Raw genomic sequence first — 17,230 nt, forward strand, 5'->3', positions numbered from 1 at the left:
TAACAAGTTTCCCACTGGAACTAGTGACTTTCAGTAGGTGGAGCAGCCCCTTTGCATAGGGCATGACACTACAAAGCCATCGAAAGTGTTTCCCCAACTCTCCATGTGAGACATAAGGGGCAGTTTCCCACCAATCATCAAACCCTTTGCCAACCGGGAAAGAAAAATGGCAGTCCCCAGGGCAGCAGAAGAGGTGCTTCTTTCACAGAGTATCAAGTGGGGTACTATTTTTAGCAGTAGAGGTGTGAGAACACTGTGTGGTAGGAATTTTGAGCATTCTCAGAGTTTCTGGAACTTTCCTCAAAGAAACATGAGGAATGTGTGTGATTTTGGCCAACGTTTGAGGTTTACAGGGCATTTTGGGCAAGAAAAGGTAGCGGGATCAAAGCAGGTCACACAACCTTGGACTCTCCTGGGTGTCACACTTACTTCACTCAATCCTATCCATCGACTTTATACACTGAACCCACTCAATGTCACCTTGGGGCATTATCCTTTCTCAGTACCAACCATCAATGGGGCAGTATGCAGTATCCAGGGACATTGTAATCTCTCAATACCAACAATCACTGGATTTCCAGACTCAATGTCACCTTTTGACATTAAACACTCTCAGTGCCATCCAAAAATGGGACCCTAGACTCACCTAATACCAATCCTAGACACTATACTCTCTAAATACTAACCATCACTGAGAAAACAGACTAACTCAATAGCATCCATGGACTTTATTCTGTCTGAAAACCAGACACCAGTGGTGCTGTAGTTGTCATCTGGAGTCAATATTTTTGCGGTCACTATTCAAAACTCGATATCGTGTGGGAACACTCTTCATCACATTAAGTTGCAGCACCTTATGTTGGCCTGCTGGCTTTAGAAGACTGCTGTTCTAGTTGAAGAAGACTCATGACAGCCAGCCACAGTCAGATTTGTCATTTGCTCCCTGTGCGCATACATACCCAGAGTGTTGGGTTGCAGGGTCCTCCTGACATCTAAGAGCTGAACACCCTTCCCTGCAAAGAACTAAGAAAGAAAAAGCATCACACAGCCCCTTATGAATTTGAGCCATGGACAGATATTGATCTTGGTGGGCTTTCCCTTACACCTAAAATAACCTAACTTTAAGAAACAGAGAATAGAGACCCTAAGTGGCGGACTCCCTCTTCTGCAGCACTAATAGGTTACGCAGGATTATGCTGAGGGACGCTATCACAGCTAAGGACCAGCTCATTTTAGGAGGCAACTCTGAGCCTGCAAACCATCTGAGTCTCTGCCACAGGACTAAAGAGAATGAGAATGTGATATATATTAGGCAGTTGCGGCTGGCTTGAACCAAGGGCGATGGGGCATAAAAAAAAAATACATAGACTTACCTTATATCTTGCAGCGTAATGTCCTCCTCCCTCGGGTGTCTTCTCTCCTCACGGAAGCTCCAGATGCACTACCCAATCCTGGCTCTGCCTTCACAGCATGAAAGCAGAGTCAGGATTGGATAGAGTGGCCTCTCTCAGCACTCCTAAGAGCACCAGAGGCCTGCGCTTTCTCTAACCTAGCTGTCCAAGACAGATAGGTTAGAGAACTTCAAAATGCGCATGTCTGGCTGGTGTCCCAAGACGTCTGGCCAAAGAGACGTGCGCACTTTAAGATGCATAGCTCTCTGCTGCTGCCACTTGGCAGCACTGGTCCCGCCCCGTCTTGACACTTGGTTCAGGATGAGTTGCTGAAATAAACCGGGAATAAATTTACTTTATTACCGTTTTATTTTTCAGCTCTGCGGTTTGTGTGGCGACGCTCCTCCGCTGAAATAGAGGAGCCGCCCCTACTATTGGGCTCGTACACTGCTGGTTTACATCATGCAGTACTTAAAAAAAATAGCACAAGTGTAACTTCGCATTTAACAACTGTGTTAATAATTGTGAAGCTTTATCTGGTGCCAATCCAGAACTCATTTTCTATAGAGCTTAGGCCTTGATTGCTCTACCCCAGAATCTAAGGTAAGCCAAGGTATCTTTGTTTAGCCTATGTATTCCTAGTAACTATCATGTTAGTCAAGTTTGCTAGCAGTGCCCCCTTTGGGATGTTGTCTACACTGGCTATTCTAGCTCACTGGGCATTTCTCTGGTGGGCTCTAGCATCTGGAACAGCGCTTAATTTGGGCAGGTGGTTGCCTGTGAGAGCCATCAGCTCTCATTTTTGGAGACCGGCAGTTATTTTTCTTCATCAGACATTCACTCAGAGCAAGGTGCACAGCACAGAAGACAGAAGGAGGAAGAGAAACACATGAAAGCCGTCAAAATGGGTTAAGGGATAAGGATAAAAGGTGTACCTGGAAGCAGCAGCGGCTCTTCCAGCAAGGTGGAGGAGCGTCACCCCACTGCTCTCTGAGCAGTGCAACATGCAAAATTAAAATGATAATAACACATTGTTATTATCATTTTATTTTCTGCACAAAGCCAGGTCGTGGAGGCGAGGGGTGGGGCTGGGCTGGCTCATAGGAGGAGGAGTGGTACGGATACTACGAAGTGCCAGTTGTAGCTGGTGCAGGTAAGCGCGGTTGGGCGTGGTGAGCGGGACGTGGGAAGACGACAGAAAATGGGAGAGAGAAAAAAATAAAACCACTTACCTTGAACTCGGCAATGCGGCGAGCGCAAGGTCAGTGGTTTAATTATTTATTTTATTTTATTTCCCCTATCCCGTCGTCTGTCGACTTCCCACCTGGCATCCCCCCCCATCACGCTTACCTGCACCGGCCGTGACTGCTGGGTGCCTAGGATGATTTGGCCCGTCGTCTTGGGTCGCTCAAATGTCATGGGCACTTAGCATTTCCCCAGCCGGCTGTGCTGCACAGCCGGTAGGAGAACTGTCTCAGGGCTCCCCGGCACTGCCTGAGTGGCCAAACAGGCCGATCAGCCAATCACGACGCGGCTATCATGCTTGTGACAGCAGCGTTGTGATTGGCTTAGGGGATCCTGGGCGCTTTCTGCTGCCCGGAGGCAGGAGAAAGAGGACGGAGGAGAGGCGGCGGCCGCAACCAGGTAAGTTATTCTTTTTTTTAACTCTCCACTATCTCCCACCCCCCGCTACCCCAGTTCCTTAGCAGCCACCACTGTCTGAAAGTGGATTAAAGATGCCCAAGAGGGATTCAAGACTGCATATAAGGCGTGACAACTTTTAATCAGAGATGTTTTAAAGCATGGGCAAAGTGGGCAATTATCTTCCTTCCAAGTGGCTCCCTGGGAAAGTGAACCTTCTCTCCATTTGACGTCTGCTATCTAGTTTCTGTCTATACCTCTCTCCGACTCTGCCTACCTCTGTCTGTCTATGCTATGTCATTTTAAAGATTTTTGGGCTCCCAGGAAAGGCATATTTCACTTGTTTTTGTGTGACCCTGTTAAAGATTAACACAATTTAGTGTTGTTTGGCATCATATAGACTTGAATTAGCAGAACATGTGTAATAAAATGCTAAGTTGTTCTGTATAGGGGCCTCAAAATTGATTTTGCCAAGGGTCCCCCAAAATCCTTAAGATGGCACTGCTTCTAATAGCGCTGACACTCATTCTATTACAAACAAAGCACTGGTCTTTAGGCCACTTCTGGCACCTCGACCACTTTTAATTGCAGCAGGCACACTAGGGTCATTGTAGAGAGAGGAAGGAAAAAGAGTTGACTAAAAAAGAGTGGAAAGAAAGAGGAAAAGAGGCCAAAGCGAAGAGAGAAGGATAAAGACAGAAAATGGATGGATGGAAAGAGAAACGTATGAGAAAGAAAAAGCCAGGGATGGTGTGAATTGTTTTTTCCATGCCAGTTTTTGAATCCTAGTCCGGCCCTTTATCTGTTAGCACACATGCCTATTGCAAGACCCATTCCTATTTCAGGGAGGTGAAATAGACAGAGGACTGGCGGTATGCAGGCTAAAACCAGAATAGTCAATGGATGCAATTGCCAGAGGGTACCAGACACACAAACAAGCTACTTAGACCTCAGAAGATGCCTGTGCCGGTTGCTGGTGCATTAGACTTTCTAAATACCATCCCTTTGACCATGACACTGTCTGAGTCCCAAGCCTGGGACACTGCACAATGATTGGAATAAATTGTAGTAGTAGTAGTAAATATCTTTATTCGGCAAATTGATCACCATAAAAGCATACATATACATAACATTTTAATTCACCGGTAAAACTTTAAAAAGTACGGATAAAAAGGAAGAAATGCACCGCAGTCACTAGTTTGCTACAGGCTGATTCAAGCGTCAGACCGTCGATCCCCCCGTGTGCAATTTCAGTAGACGGGAGCACGTCACCCACGCACTGCCCAGGAATTTTGCCACCCCGCAAATCATGGTGGAGGAAGAAGAGTCAGTAGAGAGTATACGTAGTGCCTGGCTATGGCACCTCAGCCCCAATTCCCTACACACAGGTTTCAGCCAGAATTTCCGCGCCACTTTGTAAGCGGGGCAGGCAAAAAATAGGTGGGCCACAGATTCCTTTGGTGCTGCACATCCAGGGCACGAATACTGGGCGGCACCAGAGTTCGACCACCTCGCCGTGAAGTCATGCACCGGAAGCGTCCCATATCTCAATTTTAGATATAGCGCTCGATCTAAAGGTTTGGTTATCAGGTCAAGGAAGGGTTCCAGTTTTTTCACCCATTTAATTAACAGAAATTGGTCCGTGAGTGAGCCCCCATCCATGACCCTCAGTGCATTACTCTGAACCCAATCCCAATATAACTTTTTAATCACTTCCTTGGGTGGCGGCGTTTGTGACTCCCAAGCATCCCTTAGACCCAAGTTAAGAACCAGGTCTCTCAATTTCTTCAGCCATCCTATTTTTTTCCCCGTGTCCAGCAAAAGAAGATCGTCCAACCCTTCAGCATATTTTGCGAGCTCCTCAGTTCTTCTTAAACGAGTCCAAAAGAGCAATGGGCGTAACCTTACCAAGTCCTTTAATGATCTTCTGCCCAGATCTAATCTCAGGGGGATCAGCGGGGTGGAAGCAGGAAGAGCCACCACCTTCCTTAGAAAATTATTTTCCGCTGTCGATAGATCTGAGACGTTTTCAAACCCCCAGAGTTCGGAGCCATATAATGCCGCCGGGAGAATCTGGCCCTCATAAATCGCCATGGCAGGGGAGACTGGTTTGCTACTTGACTCACGGAGCTCTCTCAGAGTCACCCCGGATACTCTTTGGTGACTGAGTAACATTTTGGCCAAGTGGTCCTTCCAAGTCATTCGACTATTTATCCGGACACCAAGATAATCAAATGAGTTGACCAGCTCCAGGGGCGCACCATTAAGCAAGAAGTTATTTTTAAATCTTTTAGAGGGGGAGAATGCCATCAGTTTAGTTTTCGAGGTGTTGATGGTTAAGCCTCTGTTGGTACAAAAAGAACTAAACCGGTTCAAGAGTTTTTGCAAACCCACTGGGGATTTGGAGATCAATAAGGTGTCGTCGGCGAAGAGTAGAGTCGGGACTCTTTCCCCCGCCAGGGATGGGGCATCCGTCTCCTCCCCTTTCAGATGGTCCACCACTCCATTCACGAATAGGGAGAAAAAGGTCGGAGCCATAACACAGCCCTGGCGTACTCCTCTCCTCACAGGGACCCTATCTGTTAACTGTCCCTGGGATCCCCATCTGACCCTCGCATAATTCCCCTCGTGGAGCTTTACGATCAGACTCAGGAGCCTACTGGGAAATCCCATCTCACCTAAGATCTCCCATAGTTTTGCCCGTGGGACCAGGTCAAAAGCCGTCTTGAGATCTATGAAGGCCATGTATAAACTGCCTTTCTTGATGGTAACTGCCTTCCAATAGATGGCAAAAAAGCGAAAGACCTGGTCCATCGTGCCTACCTTCCTTCTAAAGCCAGCTTGAAGGTGGGAGAGAATGCTGGCTTCCTCCATCCAATCGCCTACCCTTGAAATGATGACCCTGCCAACCACTTTCTGAATTATATCTATCAAGCTGATAGGTCTGTAGTTCGCAGGATCATCTCTTGCCCCCTTCTTGAACACAGTTACCACCTCTGCCCCCTTCCAAGAGTCTGGCACCTGGTGACCCCTAGTTATCAAATTCATAATTGTGGCAATTAACTTGGCCCAAGCCTGCGGCTCTGCGATCAACAGGTCCCCAGGGATCCCATCCGGCCCGGCCGCCTTCTTTGGGGTTAGATGTTTAATCACCGTCACTACCTCGGTGGTCGAAAATTGGGGGTCATCCACCCCTAAGATATCCCCAGCTCCAAAACTAGTTGCCCCGGGGCTGATTAGTTCATCATTACTTCCATATAGGGATGAAAAGTGATTAAACCATTGCTGACTGGTTATGTGAGCTGCTAATGGTTGCGATTTCCTCTGCCTAGTTCTATTAATCAGATCCCAAAAAAGGTTCGGGTTCCTTCTGCTCACAGCATTGGCTAGGTCCTGCCAATGCTGTTCCTCCCACTCGCGTTTAGCCAGCGATAGTGCTTTTAGGTAGTCCTTCCTGGCCGCTCTAACCAGCAAAGGATCCCCAGAAAGCAGGGCTTTTGTCAGATTTTTCCTTTTGCCCTTACACTGATCTGTATACCAAGGTTTTTTTGAAGTGGGAGGTGTAATCGATTTCCTGTGTCTTTTACCTTTCGAGATAAAAAATTGGCTGACATGATCTATTGTAGCCTTATAAGCTGAGTCGAGGGAAGAGTGCGGCGACGTACTAATCTCATTTTCACAGACCCAGGCCTCCAGATCAGAGGACAGGCCCTCTACCAGGGATTTAATTGCCCCTAGGTCACCCTCCTTCAGGTTAGCCTTATCCCATTTCAGTCTACGATTGTTGTTATATGGGATAATCTCTTTAGATGTTTTTAATGGGGCATTCACCCTACTATCTTTAAAGATGCCCCAATTAAACTTGCAACACAGGGGATTATGGTCGCTATCCTGACTTGGAAGCACTTCCATGTCAATAAGGTCTGCCCAAAAACTAACATCCATTAGGATGTAGTCGATTCGGGATGGCCCAGTAAGTCTATTGAAGGTCAGTGCACCTGCCTGGTCAGATATAGTCCTGCCATTAAGGGCTCTTAACTTGTGGTCCCTAGTTAGTGCATTAATTTGGATTGCCCTAGCTGACCATTTCCTAATGGGGGGCAGGGATAGAGTTGGGATGGACCAGTTTGAATCTTCATCTTCAATACCCAGGGGGTCGTCCCCGAGGAGAGGTTCAAACGTACAATTGAAGTCTCCCCCCACGATAATTTTTGCAGATAAAGGGCAGTTAGCTAGGGCAGAGTCCAGAGCTGTTAAAGTTGAGGAGGCGATGTCCCCTGGTGCCCCTCTGGCATAAACATTGAAGAGGTCTAGCCTGCCACTCTCCGCATTCCCTCTAGAAGAGAGGTGGAGTATGTCCCTACACTCCAAGTTGTAGCGTGTGACCACCCAGTCCAGCTCTATTTTAATCCAGACCATGAGGCCACCCGCTGGTCTACCCTTTCCTTTACTTACTGCAGGTAAAAAGTGGGTGGTATACCCCGATTTATATAAGGGTAATAGGCTCCAAGTTTCCTGAAATAGGCAAACATCGAACCTCTCAATGAACGAGTGCCGCTCTGGTAGATCTAACTTCCTTTTTAACCCCGCAACGTTCCAAGATAGGAGGTTTATTACCCGCCGACCCTTGGGCATTATGGTGTGTCCCCCCTTATTCGCACCCTCATTATCCACCATGGTCATACAGCTGTCCCCATCTTGGACCAAGGGAGTAGGGTTTACAGGACAACTAGAGGTGCTGGCCATAGACTCGGCTATCATGGGAGCCTCAGTAATGTTATTAGTAATGGCAATTTGTACTAGAGGTGGACTAACTTGCCCTGCATCTATACTGCCACGAAGTCGTGGGGCCTCCTGTGCCGGTTGCTGGTGCATTAGACTTTCTAAATACCATCCCTTTGACCATGACACTGTCTGAGTCCCAAGCCTGGGACACTGCACAATGATTGGAATAAATTGTTTAATGATAATATGTCCTACTCTCTCTGGTCCACACTTCAATGGCACTTCAGTTGCCACTACCAACCCTATCACTTACGGAGAGGTCCTTGAGCTGTTCCACGCCCTCACAAGTGGTAGAGACGCATCCTTTAGACGCATAGATGGAGATGTCGAAGCCATGGTAGGAGGCGTTTAAGCTGATATTTCTTCCTAAACAGAAACAGAAATGAGAATGGGATTAGAGTAAAGAGTTCAGAGGAGTTCATAAATAGGTCTGAGCGTAATCGGTGTGAATCTGGAGAAATTAAACGTAGTTTTAAGAGATGCTTAACCCCACATTGAAAAGTTACTCAAGTTAACTTAGGAGACTGGTTTGAACAGAAAATGATTTTCAATTAGACGTTTTCTGAGTAAACCAGTCTCCTGTGGGCCAAATTCATGCAAAATTGGACACCCTTTGGTTAGCTAGAAATTTGGGAATTATACAGCATTATGCCCAAGTGATAAACATTTGAAATAGATTTACTCATAACCAAAAAATTTTTTTATATCAAATCCCTTAGTGTAGGGGGCAGTACCAGGGTGAAACTTGTGTTACTGTTTGTATTGGTCAAATCTATGATTCCCCAGAGGGGCTCCCTGAGGTGTATTGGATCATTTCAATTTAAGTAAAGAGGATCTAAACAGGCAGGAGCAAACTCCTACAGTGAAACAGATTAAAATATACAAACCAGGTGAATACCTGCAATAAGAATGTGCACAATAGCAATCCTTGCTTAGTGTCAGTTTCATTTGTTCTTTGTGTATTTGTTTTGATTTAAGTTCTCGTAAAATGGACATTTTGAGAGCTTGGGATCTTTGTCCTTTTTCCCCCCAAATGTGGTGATCAGACACAGCTCAAGCTTGCACACGTGGCTCTTTCAATGGTTTTAATAGGTTACCCCAAAAAAATTGCATTGTTTCTCATTTATAAATGCCCTCCTACTACCACCACATCAACACGAGGCAAAAACCCACATAGGATCTAAAACAGGTCAAGATTAGGTGGATTGTGCATAGAGAATGTACAAAAACACACCAGTGCCCTCCACTCCTTTCACGTTTGTCATTCCTTTTATGTCTACCTCTATATTGAGAGTGTTCTATTTTTTTTTTACCATCACTGTAGAACCCAAGACAGGGATGGTATTTCCAAGAAGGGAATTGTACCGCACTCTGCAGTTATCTGGTGCGATACATTTCCCAATGTTGGCAGGTCAAACCTGCTGAAATGTACTGGGAAAAAATATCCGGCAGGCACCGAATCCTGTATGTTATGCCCCATTTTTGAGTTTCAACTCAGAATAGGAGATATTTACTGGACTCATTAAATACCTCACTGGGTGTGTCGATGTTTAACAGGCCCGGTAAATGTCTCACGCCCCTCCACCACACTGTTGATTGAGGCCCACATATGGTGCCTCCCTCCACAGTGGCCGCCACTTTTCCACAACCACTGTCCCTGGCATTGTAAAGATCTCTTATTTTTACCACGTTCTCGAAACACAGTGACATTTGAAGACAGCTGCTTTCCTTGCCGGGTCCAGATCTAAACCACATAAAGTGCACTTGTAAATTTTTTGATGTGCATTAAAATTAGTAAAAAGTAACGTCACAGGAAATAAGCCAAGCGTTGTCCGGGAGCCGTATCCGCTCGGGTGTTGCAAGGCATGTGTGTAAATATTGTCTCAGCAGATGACTGGCTAGCTTGTGTTTTATTGGTTTCTGCTACTGCTCTGTCCATATCCTCAGCTCTTCATATTGACATATTTGAAATCCTCAGTGGAGCTAAACTTCTCCAGGAATCGTAACTCTAGGCACCAAGAGAGGGCAGTACTGCCACTCCCTTAACTGTTGACACAAATTTGTGCCGCCAGACCCCTTTCTATTTCTATTCTCCTTGGCATTTCTAAATGGACCAATGAAGACCAAAACCAGGAAAGTCAACGGATGCAATGGCCAGAGGTACCAGATACAAAGAGGCCATGGCGTCAGCTAGTGCACAGCAGTGACTTTATGGCCCACAAACAAGCTCTGGTGGAACAGGGAGGCAGGAAAGAGAGAGGTTGAGAAGCCCAGCTGTCACCTGATGCAATGGCGCCACATTTTCTCCCACTCACGCGGTCGGCTGAGGGTTGAACAGTTCATGCCTGTCAAAAGGCTTTCACCAGGCCTGGGGAGGCTGTGAGCACCTGGTGAGGTAGAGGCATTGTGCCTCACAGCCATGAACACTTCCGTAACTGTGGTGGAGGCGATAGGATTTTCTGTCAGCCCCCGGTACTAGTACTGCTGTACCATTGGTATCAGGTAGGCTTCACAGAGGCCAAAGGTGTTGGGAAGAATGGTGCCAAAGTTACCTGGGAACCACTGCATCTATTTGGGCACAGGGCGGCCAGGGCACAACTATTGCAACCCACCAAGCCCTCGGCTCTCATGTCAAATGTCAAGGCAAGCCTCATTGTTTATGAAATGGGGATGGCACATGGCAGGGCGCTACTGCCAACAAGGTTCTGTGCTCGAAGGTCCCAAGGGCCACACCTTATAACAGTGGCGTAACATATCCCGCAGACCCCTCAGCAAAAGTACTAGATAGTGGGCCAGGGAGGGAGAACCCCCTCCGTTTACTTTGTAGGTGGGGGGCTCAAGTATCGTTATGCCGCTCGCTGCCTGAAAGCCTGGTTGCTTAATCCAAATGCACCATGTAATTATGAGCCTTGTTGTCTCCACTCATGACCTAGAATTAGATCAAGACAAAGTATATCGCCAAACGACACCTAAGTCCTGTGCCGGAAACCATTCCGCCGACTCTGAGAACACACTAACAGACATACAGACCGAGGACTCCCAAACTACCTATACAGGTGCCATCAGACGGCAGATAGGAAAAGGGAGAAGAGAAGGCGCAACTGGCCCAAACGGGCTGCCACCAGCATTGTATAAACAGGAGGCAATCTTCTGGGCTGAAGCTCTGGATCCACTCTTCAGAGAAATTAGAACGTTGAACATTTTGCCTAGTTCATGGAGAGGCTCAATCATCTCCCCAATCTACAAATCCGGCGAGAAGTCGGATCCACAAAAACTACAGATTAGTGGCACTACTGGACAATGAAGCTAAATATTTTGCTGGCTTGTTACTTGAGGAGCTTCAGGCATGGGCAGTAGAAAAATTCGTAATTCCCCTACAACAGACTGGCTTCATAAAATCGGTAGGGACAACGACAAACATTCTAAGCATGGCTATGCTTATGGATAAGGCTGAGGCCAAACGGTCCTCTTTATATCTATGCTTCATTGATTACAAAGCCGCCTTTCATCATGTTAACCGCACCAGACTTTGGTCCAAACTACAAAGCTGGGGGTTTCCACAGCCTTACTTAAATTAATAATGAATTTACATACAAACACTTTGCTACAGGTGAAGCTGGGAAATGGAACGCATCTGTCAAAGCGCAAACCCACGGAAAAAGGCTTAAAACAGGGCAATGTTTTAGCACCCACCCTTTCTAATCTGTACATTGCTGACTTAGTCCCGCTACTAACCAGCTGCAACTCACATGCCCCGAAATTAGGAGATATTTCACTACCTTGTCTCCTCTATGCAGACGACATAGTCCTGATCAGCAAAACAAAAGTAGGGCTACAACATCTCTTAAACACGACGCTGGATTTCTCCCAAGCAAATGATCTGATGTTCAATCTTGCTAAAACAAGAACAATGATAGTCAGGAAAAAAAGGCGTCAAACTGCTGCCTGGTCCTGGGGTGAGACCAGAATAGAGGACACAATCGAATACAAATATCTAGGCGTGAAGCTGGATTCAAGCGGCCGGTTTGTGGCTCAGAAGAACAGCATAAGGCACAAAGGTCTAGCACTAGCAATTTCCCTTAAAACATTAAATTCTAAATTAACAGGCCCATCGATCCTACCACTCGTCGATGTCGTTCGGGCAAAACTCCTGCCAACAATCACCTATGGCAGTGAGGCACAAAAAGAGAAGGACGCGAAAACACTCGATGCCACAGTAACAACGGCATATAGGGTCATCTTTGGGCTGCCGAAATAAACTTCACCCGCCCAAATCAGACTTGAGTTCGGCGTCCTGAAACAATCACTTGCTAGACAAGGGGCCTTTATCATCACTTGGGACAAAGTGTGAAGAGCAGAATGTGGTACACTAAATGAACAGAGCTACAATCGTACCCCAAATTACCAGCCGCAGAATTTTTACATAGCAGTCTGCATAATTTGGGGCTAAACCAGCTTTGGGAAACACTGACACCCACCCCTTCTTTAAAAAAATTAGTGTGGAAGAGTGTGAAACTCCTTTCAAGGCTGGAGTACAAAGAGGCACTATCAAAGAGATCTAACGGCTGGATGACCCTGAATACTTACACAAATCCGGGCATACAAACCTACTTCAATTTGGGTTATGACAAAAACATAAAAATTGCTTTTATGAAATATAGGCTAGGACTGCTCCCTTGTGCCGAGCATCTCCCTCCCTGGCTTTGGATCCAAGCTGGCTCTGCGTGCCGTCTATGTGGATCGGCTCAGGAAGACATGCTGCACCTACTATGCTCCTGTAGAGAACTCACAATGGAACTGAAGAAATTTCTGAAACAACCTTTCAATCAATGAGGGATCCGCACCAGGAGGCAAGCTCTGCTAGCATGTTTTGAACCGAGCGACCCACAATTGAACTGTAGAACAGTAAAATATCTGAGACTGTGTGGCAGCAAGATGCCAGAAATACTGACAATAGGAACCTAATCAGAAATAGCACTTGTATAAGTGCCAGAGGTCTGCGAACACTCTGAGTATATGATTTGGGAACTCAGACTATATGTCTTTTTAAATACAAGAGTTTTAATTATGTACATGACAGTTTTTAAATGAGTATATTTTTTGTATTGCAATGGTTTTAATTAACTATGCAAATAAATTAAACTTGAAACACTCATGACCTAGTGGCTATGGAGTCATTTCCTGCCAGATTTCGACAAGTGGCTAGGGCTCAAGGAACCTTGCGGAGCCTCAAACTAACGGTGGAAAGATAGCCCAGGTGCTCCTGTGAGATGTGGTGTCCAGCAGGACAGGAGTGGAACCTTGCAGCTCACCAGGAAGGGATATGGGTGACCTCTACAATAGCGTAGTCCCTAGAACAAGGCTAACATGAATCAGAGTAGGCCCAGTTCCATAATCATAAATATTGTCGGTGAGAAGACCATTCTTTCTTTAAATTGGTTGGTTTGACTGACATTACAGTGAAGCTCGAAAAAGGGCATACATGCTCCATCTTCTAAAGAAACTGAACCCATCCACTCCATCTGAAGACTTCAGATCCACCATCCAAGCACAGGTCTTCTCATATGCTGATGGGTGTAATACCTTTCTACAATTACCTGAACAACAACACACTCACTCTTCCCAGATCCACACACACACATCTCCCCACCTCGCCAGAGAAGCCAAGAAGTCAGATCGCTTCATCCCCATGCTGAGATCTCGCTACTAGCACGTCCTGGAGGTGAAAATCTATTTCAAGTTTGAATGCTTAACCTATAAAGCCCTTCATTTTCATTTGGGAAGAACTTCATACCTAAAAGACAAACTACTACTCACTGAAGGGCATGCAAACACCAGGAATAAATCTGGCCTTCTGTTAGAGATCCCACAAGTAAGGAAAATCAAAACACTGAACCAAGACCTCTCTTGTCCAGCTTTTAGAATTTGGAATATTATCCCTAAAGTTCCAAGACTGAACAAATTGAAGACATACCAATTTAAAATGTATGCATGATTGCCTGAGGTTCTGGCTCTCACTCAGAAGATTCTTAAACCTATCTGTGAACTCCATGTCCTCCTCTAATCTATCTTCACTCAATATCTATGCTCAGTGTCTGCACCTAATTACTTTATGAATTCCCCCCTTTCTGCTGACTATAATATAATTGGTATACCTCACAATTCGTTTTATTTCCTGTTCATTGTAAAACTCTCCATTGCCAACGTGGATTGATCTCTACCATATTAAGATATTCAATAAATAACATAAAGGCATTGCCTCCATATTGACAGGCAAATTGTTTTATTTATTTATTTGAAAAGTTTTATATAGCGCTGGCTAGACCCGGAGGTATCAGAGCGCTTTATATGAGGAAGAGCATTGTTACAAAGCATAGTTGCAAGTTACATAGTTACAAGTTACACAGTTTCAGAGCATAGTTATAAGTTGCTCGAGCATAGTTACATGCGTTAAGAACCTATACATAAAGGAAAAGGCAGGCAAGGGGAGAGATTCAGTGGAGAGGGGATAGGAGCAGGGGAGGTAGACAGAGAATGAAAGAGGGAAAGAGGTTGGGGAGGGTAAAAGAAACACATACCGGGAAACGAGGAAAAACAGTTGTGTATGTGAGTTCTGTTCTTTTTCAAAGGTGAAGTTCTGACTGGACATTGAAGTATTGAGTGTACTTCATTGTGCCATTAAGAATCTGAGTTCCAGACCCTCTCCCACCTCCTGGAGTGACCTTTGATGGCAGTCCTAAAAGGCAGAACCCATCACAGACAAAGCTCAACAGCCTCTGACTACCCCATGATCAACAGAAGGGCCTCACACCTCGTGCCACTGCAGATTACTATGCATGCCAAGCTCCTGCAGGACCAGCTGTGAAGCCTGGCACAGGGTTTCCTAAGCCTGCTGATAAGAAACAAATGTTCAAAGCAGCCACAGGGATCAAGCGAAAGGCTGCACCCAGCATAAACAAACATTTACTGCTAACACACACAGGCTACTGTGTGGCAATTTAAACAAAATAAAGTGAAACTCAAAGTTGACATCCTGCCGATAAAAAATATGTCAAACATGGGGGAGTTTGTTCTCAAAAAAGAGACTGGAAGTGATTATCAGGAGTATTTCCTATATTTGCTTTATTCACTGCATTCTAGACTCATAAGGGTCTCTAAATAAGAATATTGAGATACTTTTTCTGTATGCCCCAAAGAACATACATACAGATCTCAGTGGTCAGGACTATGATTTGGCCTAGTGGAATGCCCTTAAGAGTGATCATTCTGTTTAATGTCCAGCCCCCCCCCCATCCCCAAGAGTGGGATGAAGGGCCACCTGCTACCCATAATTGTGGTCCATAGCTGCCTAGCATCCCAATGCCAACACAAGGTGCCAGCAAGATGATGCAAGGCGTGCATGACTCTTCACTACATGCCCAATGACATGACTGTGCGTGTAATATGCGGTGATGTCAGCCATCTTGCCTTTTCTGCAGAGGAGGAATTGTGGGCAGTAGCGGCTCCTTGAGGGAGTGCTGCAGGGCAGTGGGGCAGGGCGGGGGAGGGGCAGGGTGTGGTGTAGTAAACTCCGGCATATGGCGGAGGTAAGTAAATAAATAAATAAATAAAATGAATAACATTACACACGCTGCCACCTCAAATGGCGCTGCAGTGCGCTGCAATGTAATGCGTTTTATTTATTTATTTCTTTACTTACCTCTATTTGGCTGTATGCCAGAGTTTACTACCCCCCGCATCGCCTCATCGCCCCACAGCACTCCCTCGAGGTAGCCGTTACTGATTGTGGGCATAGACGAGTTGCAGAAGAACAGAAGAAGGATGTCCAAGAGAAGAAGCCCATGCAGAAAGACTATAGAGAGCACCCAGGAGCTGTGGTAACACCGGGGATGAGGGTGTAGAAGATCTTATCTGGGTTTTTAATGAAGCGCGTGCAAAGAGTTACCCAGTCACCTTTTAAAATTTCAAGGTACCCCAGTGCTATCGCTGTTGTGCTCTTTTAATGTAGAAGCACCCACAGTGAACCAATAGTTATTTATTTTCATAGCTTTTGTATGTCGGGTGCAGGGTTTTCATACTTTCTGGTCACTCGCCATCTCTTACATTCACCCTCATTCGCCGTCTCTCTTATACTCATCCTCTCTTGCACTCATCCAGTTTTCTCCTCACTCTCTCTTGTAGTCAGCTGATTTTATACCCAGCCTCTTCTGCCCTTACTCAGTTACTCTTACAATTGCCCACCTTGAATTGACCCAAACAACACTCACTCTCTCTTGTACTCACTCTCTTCTACGCTCATCCTTACTGGCACATGCTCATTCATGTATTCACTGTGCACTTCCATCTACTCACTCTACCATTCACTTATTCAAAGTGCAAAGTTTCTTATAAAACTTGGGGCATATTTACTAAGCAGTTGCGTCGCCCTTGCGCCACACATTAGGGCACAAGGGCAATGCAACTACTAAGTAAGATTCATCAAGCCATGCAAGGCCACCTTGCGTGGACTTGCATGGCTTGATAAATCTAGAGTAAAGAAACGCAGCACAAATCGCTGCATTGCATTACATTACTCTGCCCCAGCGAGACGTTCCATGGGTGGAGCATGGGTGTTCCCACACATCCAACCACAATTGTGGTGCATTACCAGATTTACCATTACTGGTAGACTTGGGAATTCATCAAAATGCTATGCCTCCCTAGGTGAGGGGTAACGAGGAGAAATCTCTTGTTTTCTCCTTGTTACTTCCTCTTTCTATGCGTGCTGCATTCAGCAGCAAACATAGAAAGAGGAAAATGCCTCAGAGGCTTGCTTTTGTGCAGGAAGGTGTCCCTTCCTGCACAAAACAACCTTGCTTACAATGCAGACACCCTTGCACAATGGTGCAACGATGCCTGCATTGGCACTAGGCAGGTCATTGTACAACAGGGCAGGGATGTGCCATATAATGTTACATACAGTGCATTCCGGCCCTTTCCCCATCACGCAGCGCAGGTCAGCAAAGTGGCTTGCTGTACTGCATGATTGTTTGATAAATGTGCCCCTGTGTCTTTAAATATAAATGTACTGCAGCATTATTCTTGAAATAAAGACAGCAAGCGAACCCAAGAACAGGAGCTCAACCAAACTTCACTCAGGGGTGAAGATAAGTGAAGGGAATGGACATTTAGGATATGTCTTCCCATGATGTTTTAGAGGGAAATTGGCTCTCCAAGGAAGGATTCTTTGTCTATATCAAATGGTTGCAGTTTCCAGGAGCTTACCTGTTAACTCTACATTCTATTTCTGAGGTCTGCACGGATACATTTACAAGCCCTTCAATGAGCTGTTCCAACCGGACCTGTGATCCAGTCTTCGGCATTTGACTACACTGTTCTTAGGAAAGTCACTTGGGGCGGTATAGAGTCAAAAT

At 45.8% G+C, this 17,230-nt stretch overlaps 1 protein-coding gene across 1 annotated transcript in view; it reads right to left on the reverse strand.

Moving 5' to 3' along the window:
• Positions 1 to 17,230, reverse strand: part of LOC147747979 (guanylyl cyclase C-like) — a 501,196-nt gene that overhangs the window by 450,223 nt on the left and 33,743 nt on the right. Inside the window, exon 2 of the mRNA XM_086957493.1 lies at positions 8,071 to 8,183. Within this exon, the coding sequence (XP_086813619.1) occupies positions 8,071 to 8,183 (113 nt within the window). The remainder of the gene's footprint in view (positions 1 to 8,070; positions 8,184 to 17,230) is intronic.

Source organism: Lissotriton vulgaris, chromosome 1_1, assembly GCF_964263255.1.
Source record: "Lissotriton vulgaris chromosome 1_1, aLisVul1.2, whole genome shotgun sequence".
Lineage (NCBI taxonomy): Eukaryota > Metazoa > Chordata > Amphibia > Caudata > Salamandridae > Lissotriton > Lissotriton vulgaris.